Source organism: Hordeum vulgare, chromosome 3H (genome assembly GCF_904849725.1).
Source record: "Hordeum vulgare subsp. vulgare chromosome 3H, MorexV3_pseudomolecules_assembly, whole genome shotgun sequence".
Lineage (NCBI taxonomy): Eukaryota > Viridiplantae > Streptophyta > Magnoliopsida > Poales > Poaceae > Hordeum > Hordeum vulgare.
In genome coordinates, this window is record NC_058520.1 from 20,869,379 (window position 1) to 20,877,955 (window position 8,577).

Sequence of the window (8,577 nt, forward strand, 5' to 3'; positions counted from 1 at the left end):
TCCCTCCGTTCTTAAATATGTTTTTTTAGAGTTTTTATTAGAGGACTACATACGGATGTATATAGACATATTTTAGAAAATATAAATTAACTTATTTTCTACTGTATGTAGTCACTTAGCTAGTGAAATCTCTTAAAAGACTTCTACTCCCTCCGTCCCAAAATAAGTGCCTCGATCTTAGTACAACTCTGTACTAGACCTAGTATAAAGTTGAGACACTTATTTTAAGACGGAGGGAGTATTTACAAACGGAGGGAGTATATGCTTTTGTCGTTATTACGTTGCCTGGCTGCTTATAAGCAACTGAGCTCGTCATTTCTCCGGCAGAGCTCTAGAGAGAGTCTAGACGCTGATTTGCCATGGCAGAGCTCATGCAGAAACTCATGCTAGGGACGCTTCCACGGGCATGCTTGTTTCTCTTCCTCTTCTTCCTTGTGTTTGTGGGTTACTGGTTCACCGGAAAGTTCAGTGCAAAAAGGAGGCAGCGCCTCCCGCCTTCGCCGCCGGCGCTGCCCATCATCGGGCACCTCCACCTCATCGGTTCCCTCCCCCACGTTTCCCTCCGCAACCTTGCAAAGAAGCATGGCCCCGACGTGATGCTCCTCCGTCTGGGCGCCGTGCCCAACCTCGTTGTGTCCTCCTCGCACGCCGCAGAGGCCGTGCTGCGCACTCACGACCACGTCTTCGCTTCACGGCCCCACTCCGTCGTCTCCGACACCATCATGTACGGCTCCTGCGACATCGGTTTTGCGCCATACGGTGAGTACTGGCGGCAAGCAAAGAAGCTCGTCACCACCCACATGCTGAGCGTCAAGAAGGTGCAGTCGTTCCGCAGCGCCGCCGCGGAGGAGGTACTGATTTTTAATTATCATCTTGCAATTTCGAGGCGCTGATAGAGGTTCTATTTCTATGAGATCTTGCTCGCATTATTCTCAAGTGGATTTTCAGCACCCGAATGCCTAGACACCTTCTATGAACAGTAGCATCAAAATAAATTAAAAAAATTAAAAAGATCTGAAACTTTGTAAGATCAAAGATGATCAAACTTTCTAGGTGCTTGCAACTTTTCATGTCAAAAAAAACATTTGAGGAGCTCTACACAGGAAAAACATTTTAGTACTTCAAATTTTGAGCACTTTTAGCACTGAAATCTGAAACTTACTTGTACACCTTTCTCTACATGATATTTTGACATGAAAACTTGTAAGAACCTACAAAATTTGACCATAATATATGATCCAAAGTTTCAGATTATTTTAAACTTTTTTTATATTTTTTGAATTTTACTGTTTATAGAGGGTGCCTAGGCATCCGGGTGCTGTTACACCTTTCTCTATACATATTTGGACTCTCACTACTTCATAAACGAAATAAAGGAAAACGACTTTCATGTCACTGCTAATAGTTACTCCCTCCATGTCCGGATTTATTAGTTTCACTCATAGTTTGCGCCTAATTTTTATCATAAAACTATGAAAATGTGAAATCCCAAAAATTCGGAAGGTTATCATAGCAATCCAAACATTTTTATGGCAACTTTAGTTCACGCGAGGTTGGCAAACAAAGAAATTTTCTGACAAAAAACAAATTGGGACAAAGTTGTCATATTTTAATAACTAAAGTTGTCACATCGCGTCAACTAAAGTTTCCATGAAAAAACGTTTGGAACGACATGCTTAATATCCCAACGACTGTACTAACTTCTGACTGATCCGAAGATAAATAACACATCTGAACGTTTTCCTCTTCTTAACTAACTTCACGTGCATGCAGCCTTACTAGCTAATCCGCCTCCATGGTGGCAAAGGAGACCCAAAGTACTTTTCTAATGCAGTAGAAAGAAAAGGTCAAATTGCTAAAAAAATTGTATTTGGCCACAACAACAAAGTAGCTGAAATGTTCAGCGCACCATGGGAAAACTGGGAAGACCAGAGTTTGAATCATGTGAATGCACTGGCATTTATTTTTGGTTACCGCGAGAATGAGAACACCGTGAGCTTTCAATGCAAAATTGCCGGAACGAGCAGAGCCGCACGATCAGGATCCGTTGTTGCTTGGGTCGTTCGGATCTTAAGCAAAAGCCAGTGCGTCTGGAAAATAACATTACCGATATCTGAATGCTCGGGATTTATCGGGTCCTAAAATTAGCTAGTAGTAAAAATATAGGCTTTATGTATAAAAAATGATACCATCCGAAACTTATGTAAATGTTAGCTTCTCATACTTTACAACCCATGCTATTATAGATCAGCATAGTGGTGGCCAAGATCAACGAGGCAGCAGCTGCTGACGGTGAGGTGGACATGAGCGAGCTGCTCCACACATTCGCGAATGACATGGCGTGCCGCATCGTATCGGGGAAGTTCTTCTTGCGAGATGGTCGAAGCAAGTTGTTCCGGGAACTCATCAAGGATACCTCACGGCTACTAGGAGGGTTCAGTTTGGAGGAGTACTTCCCGGCATTGGGTAGAGTAGGTGTACTTAAGAAGGCGGTTTGTGCCAAGGCCAAAAGAGTGAGGAACAGGTGGGCGGATCTGCTGGACCAGGTGATCGACGATCATGTGAGCAAGCGGAAGTTAGCGTCTGATCACAAGGATGACGATTTTGTGGATATTATGTTATCTGTCCAACAGGAGTATGCTCTCACAAGAGAGCACATGAAAGCTCTCCTCACAGTGAGTACACATAATACCTTTCAAACTAAACAAGTTGATTTGTATATATCTTTCATTGTCCTAATCAATTCATATACACAGGATGTCTTTTTTGGTGCGATAGACACATCAGCTAACGTCCTTGAATTCACCTTGGCTGAGCTCATGAGGAGGCCACACATGATGGAAAAGCTACAAGATGAGGTGAGGGGTATTGTACCCCAAGGACAAGAAATTATCAGTGAAACCGACATGAATAATATGACGTACCTAAGAGCAGTCATAAAAGAGTCGCTCCGGCTACGTCCTGTTGCTCCTCTCCTTGCTCCGCACCTTGCCATGGCTGACTGCATCATCGATGGATACATTGTTCCTGCTGGGACGCGTGTGGTCGTCAATGCGTGGGCCATTGGTAGGGATCCGAGCTCCTGGGAGTACCCGGAAGAGTTCATTCCTGAAAGATTTACAGATGAAGGCAGCACTATGCATATCAACTTCAAGGGGAATGATTTTCAGTTCTTGCCATTTGGAGCAGGACGGAGGATGTGCCCTGGTATGAACCTCGGAATCGCGAATGTCGAGCTTATGTTGGCAAACCTTGTGTGCCATTTTGACTGGGAACTTCCCCTTGGGGTTGGGAGAAAAGACATTGATATGACAGAGGTGTTTGGGCTAACCGTCCGTCGGAAGGAGAAACTATTGTTGGTTCCAAAATCACGCATGTAGTCGCAAAAATTAAACTAAGCTAAATATTGTGTTATATGCATTATAATGCTTTTCTTTGTAAAGAAGGTGTTATCGGAAATAATGATACAAATAAATAATGACCAATTCTACAAACATTGTTATACGCAAGTTTGACTACTAGCTACTTTAGTGTTACATATATATGAAACTAAAGATAAAATGCGTAATGTCATATGTACTTTTTTGAGTAAACTAGCATGGTTGCCGGCCTGTATAGTAGAAGCGAAACTACATTGCACACGACATTGGATGAACGATTAGTGGATGATGCCTTCGCAATGCGATCTAATGGACAAATGATCCTGCACAAATCATCTGTGTAGCACTTCTCCTGCACAAATGCATGGGCAACTTTGTAGTTGTCTTCCTCGCAAAAAAAAAAAAAAAAAACTTTGTAGTCCTCTTGATTCAATTTTTTTATTGTTAGCATAGAATGTAACATGCATTGGGACAAATATGAACTGAAAACGCGCATGCTTATTAGACCGTAAAAATCATATGCACAAGTTTGGGCGAAGCACTACTACGAAAATGCTTACTAGCTAGTTGCAAAATTTTGGGGCTAGCATCCGCGCTATTGCTACAGTGCTACAACTAACTTTTAGCAGTAGCGCGGTTCTTATCTAGCGCTACTCCTACTTACACCTATCAGTAGTGTGCCTCTATCCATCGCTACTGCTAATTTTCTGTAGCTATCGGTAAGGCAACCTTGTTGTTACTCTAAAGCGCCCAGGCACGATTCTCGCGGGGGGGGGGGGGGGGGGGGGGGACGAGGGGGGGGCTAGACCCCCCCTAACAAATTGATTTTTCTATTATGATAGTGGTTGATGTGGTTAATTTTTTTACTTCATATGAACTTTACCTCTTCCATGAACAAACTTGCCCCCCTATGCTTGCATGCTCGCTTCGTCCCTGAAAGCGCCTCGCTGCTGTTATTTTTTTAAATTTTTTTATTGTGCTCTATTTGTAGTTTTACAGGTTTTATACAATTACAACATACATATATATTTGAGACTATGAAAAAAGGAATATCTCATCATCATTATCAAAGTGGTACAACATATCTCATCATATCATCATTATTGAACGCAAATGATATAGATCTCATCATCCCAAAATAGTGATACAATCTAATTATCACATGTTCCTTACATTGTCACCGCACACACATGTTTCATTATCTACCTAAACTACAGGGCCGGCCCTTGTGTATGGTCGGCGGGGCGACGGCCGAGGTCCCAGGCGAGCTGGGGCCCATGATGTAGTAAATATGTACACTACAGCCTAGTAAAAATAGACATAAAAATTACAAAAGAAAAAGAATTGAACCCATAAGCAAGATTTGCTAAGCTATCGATTACCGAAGCGTCCCGCTTGGTCGCTAACATTGGTGCTCCCGTAAAAAAAAACATGGTGTCTTATGTGACGGTTGAATCAACAAAGCATCACGCTGACTCGGTGGTTTTCCTTCGTTAGCTCGTCGCGTCGTGCCCTCGTCGGTTTGTCGGAATCATCGGCAGGCCTGCCTGTCGCTCGACGCCTAGTCACCTCAGCCGCCGCTGATTTATTGCTGATGCGCCCGCTGTCCGGTGCACATGTGGAAAACGGGCCTTTGGCCGGGACCTTTTAGTCCCGGCCTGCCTCTGGGCCGGGACTAAAGGCCCGGCCACGTCGCCTCAATTCTCAATGCCTCCCTCGAGGCTTTAGTCCCGGCCTGTAAGGAGCATTTAGTCTCGGTTCGTGTCCTAAACCGGGACTAAAGGGCTACGCGGTGGGCAGTGGTGGTGGCAACCGTTCGTATCCCCCTTTAGTCCCGGTTAGTGGCTCAAACCGGGACTAAAGGTCTGACACGTGGCCTGCCGTAGTGGGGGCAACCGTTGGTATCCCCCTTTAGTCCCGGTTGGTGGCTCAACCCGGGACTAAAGGCCCAAACGGTTTTTGCATCCCGCTGCCCAAAACCACAACCGAAGCAGAGTCTCTGTCGCGTCGCCATTTCTCTGTTCTTCTTCCTCTCTCGCTTCCCCTCTCTGTTCTTCCCCTCTCTTCTTCCCTTCTCTTCTTCCACCATGCCAACTCGCTTTGGAGAGGTGCTCGCACATGGCAAGACCAAGCTCGATGTCGTGTACACTAACGAGAGCAGGGAGGTGCCGCATTTTCTTAGACAGTTGAAGGAACGATGGCTTGACGCCGCAGTGGATCATGAGAAGTTTTTGGGGCTTGATCTGGAGTACACGGCCGATCAACGCGGTGTTGCCGTCATCCAACTATGTTTCAAACACCATGTCTTGATCTTCCAATGGGCGAGGTAAGTTTTGAGGCTTTCTTTGATCCAAGGTAATGACATTGTAAGTTTATTTGTTTCAATCATAGTTGGTTCCCTTCAAATAGTTGTAGTGAAACAATTTTGATTAGTTGAAGGGGAACACAACCTGACTGGAATAGTGTTCCATAATCTGAAAAATCGTATTAGAATCAACTAGTGTTTAATATGTTCCATTGGAATCATAGTTGGTTCGCTTCAAATAGTTGTAGTGAAACAATTTTGATTAGTTGAAGGGAACACAATCTGATTGGAATAGTGTTCCACAATCTGAAAAATCTGATTGGTTCAATATGTTCCATTGAAATCATAGTTGTAGTGATACAATTGTATGCGGTGTTCTTTGATCCAAGGTTATGAAAATTGCATATAGCTAGTGATCTCTCTAGGTTCCATTGGATAGCAATATGATATGTCATAGTCATGAAAATTGCATATAGCTAGTGATCTCTCTAGGTTCCATTGGATAGCTATAGTGATCTCTCTAGGTTCCATTGGATAGCAATATGCAATATGTCTAGCTTATTGAATATTTGCAAAACCGTGGGAGAATATATATATATATGTCATAGTTAATTTACGGTTTCTTGATCAATTCGTAGGATATGAAAATTGCATAGGATAGCAATATGTTCTATTGAATCCTAAAGATAATTTTCTCTTTAGTTGTAGTGAAACATGTTTCCTTATTGCAGCAGTATGTAACATTTGTTCCATTTTAATTTGTTTCTGTTGCAGTAGTGACAAGCATTGTCCAGAACTCATGGACTTCCTTCGCAGCGGCATCACTTTTGCTACCGTTGACATAACGAACGACAAGCTGAAGATGAGGTACAGCTTCGGTATTGAGATACCAACTGGTTGCCTCATTGATCTCCAAACAGTATTCAGGCTTCGACATGTCAGGACTTCGATGGCTCATATGGCAGTTGCCTTGATCGACGAGGAATATGGTAATATGAAGACCAATTTCCCAAAGTCTCAGCACAAACTTTGGGAGAAGGCCCCACTTTATCGTATCAACATTGAGTATGCAGCAAAAGATGCATACGTTTCATACGAGTTGTACCGCAAGATTCGAGTCGTCAACTATGGCCAACGTCACCTCGAATAAGGTGGACATTCTGATTCGAGTCGTCAACTATGGCCAGCGTCACCTCGAATACATATATCTATGATAGCTATTATTATGTACTGTTTGGACTAGTATCATGTACTGCTTGTACCAATTTATATATGTCTAGTTTCTGTTTGTGCCATTATAATTTCCAAATTTTAATGGTTTAGCCCTTTCTAACTTCATTTGCTACTTTTGAATGGTTTAGCCCTTTCTAACTTCATGGTATCATGCATTTCGACCATATATATATATAAAAAGTCTTCAGTTCAAATAAGTTCAAAAAATCAGGTGGGGGTTGCTGTTGGAATTATGCCCTAGAGGCAATAATAAATGTATAGTTATTATTATAATTCCTGTATCAAGATAATAGTTTATTATCCATGCTATAATTGTATTGAATGAAGACTCATTTACATGTGTGGATACATAGACAAAACACCGTCCCTAGCATGCCTCTAGTTGGCTAGCCAGTTGATCAATGATAGTCAGTGTCTTCTGATTATGAACAAGGTGTTGTTGCTTGATAACTGGATCACGTCATTGGGAGAATCACGTGATGGACTAGACCCAAACTGATAGACATAGCATGTTGATCGTGTCATTTTGTTGCTACTGTTTTCTGCGTGTCAAGTATTTATTCCTATGACCATGAGATCATATAACTCACTGACACCGGAGGAATGCTTTGTGTGTATCAAACGTCGCAACGTAACTGGGTGACTATAAAGATGCTCTACAGGTATCTCCAAAGGTGTTAGTTGATTTAGTATGGATCAAGACTGGGATTTGTCACTCAGTGTGACGAAGAGGTATCTCGGGGCCCACTCGGTAATACAACATCACACATAAGCCTTGCAAGCAATGTAACTTAGTGTAAGTTGCAGGATCTTGTATTACGGATCGAGTAAAGAGACTTGCCGGTAAACGAGGTTGAAATAGGTATACGGATACTGACGATCGAATCTCGGGCAAGTAACACACCGAAGGACAAAGGGAATGACATACGGGATTATACGAATCCTTGGCACTGAGGTTCAAACGATAAGATCTTCGTAGAATATGTAGGATCCAATATGGGCATCCAGGTCCCGCTGTTGGATATTGACCGAGGAGTCTCTCGGGTCATGTCTACATAGTTCTCGAACCCGCAGGGTCTGCACACTTAAGGTTCGACGTTGTTTTATGCGTATTTGAGTTATATGGTTGGTTACCAAATGTTGTTCGGAGTCCTGGATGAGATCACGGACGTCATGAGGGTTTCCGGAATAGTCCGGAAACGAAGATTGATATATAGGATGACCTCATTTGATTACCGGAAGGTTTTCGGAGTTACCGGGAATGTACCGGGAATGACGAATGGGTTCCGGGAGTTCACCGGAGGGGGGCAACCCACTCCGGGGAAGCCCATAGGCATTTGGGGGGGTCACACCAGCCCTTAGTGGGCTGGTGGGACAGCCCACCAATCCCCTATGCGCCAAGAGAGAAAAAATCAAAGGAAAGAAAAAAAAGGGAAGAAGTGGGAAGGGGGAAGGACTCCCTCCCACCAAACCAAGTAGGACTCGGTTTGGGGGGGGAGAGTCCTCCCCCCTGGCTCGGCCGACCCCTTGGGGATCCCTTGGACCCCAAGGCAAGGTCCCCCTCCCTCCTCCTATATATATGGGGCTTTTAGGGCAGATTTGAGACGACTTTCTCACGGCTTCCCGACCACATACCTCCATAGTTTTTCCTCTAGATCG

General features: G+C 43.5%; 1 protein-coding gene across 2 annotated transcripts; it reads left to right on the forward strand.

Moving 5' to 3' along the window:
* The first annotated feature begins 326 nt into the window (after positions 1–326).
* Positions 327–3,494, forward strand: LOC123442648 (indole-2-monooxygenase-like). Of its 2 annotated transcripts, XM_045118755.1 has the most exons (3): positions 327–851; positions 2,247–2,675; positions 2,757–3,494. In XM_045118755.1, exons 1-3 carry the CDS (start codon positions 360–362, stop codon positions 3,378–3,380), a joined length of 1,545 nt encoding a protein of 514 aa, XP_044974690.1. In that variant the 5' UTR covers positions 327–359; the 3' UTR covers positions 3,381–3,494. The 2 variants fall into 2 exon arrangements, with proteins under 2 accessions (XP_044974690.1, XP_044974689.1); XM_045118754.1 differs by having other exon boundaries at positions 2,247–3,494.
* The last annotated feature ends 5,083 nt before the right edge of the window (positions 3,495–8,577 follow it).

What these genes read in the sequence shown, in the direction of transcription:
- LOC123442648 (XM_045118754.1), top strand. Translation starts at nt 360, where the DNA reads ATGGCAGAGCTCATGCAGAAACTCATGCTAGGGACGCTTCCACGGGCA. An exon ending in GCAGCGCCGCCGCGGAGGAG is followed by an intron (nt 852 to 2,246) that starts GTACTGATTTTT and finishes ATGCTATTATAG; the next exon opens with ATCAGCATAGTGGTGGCCAA.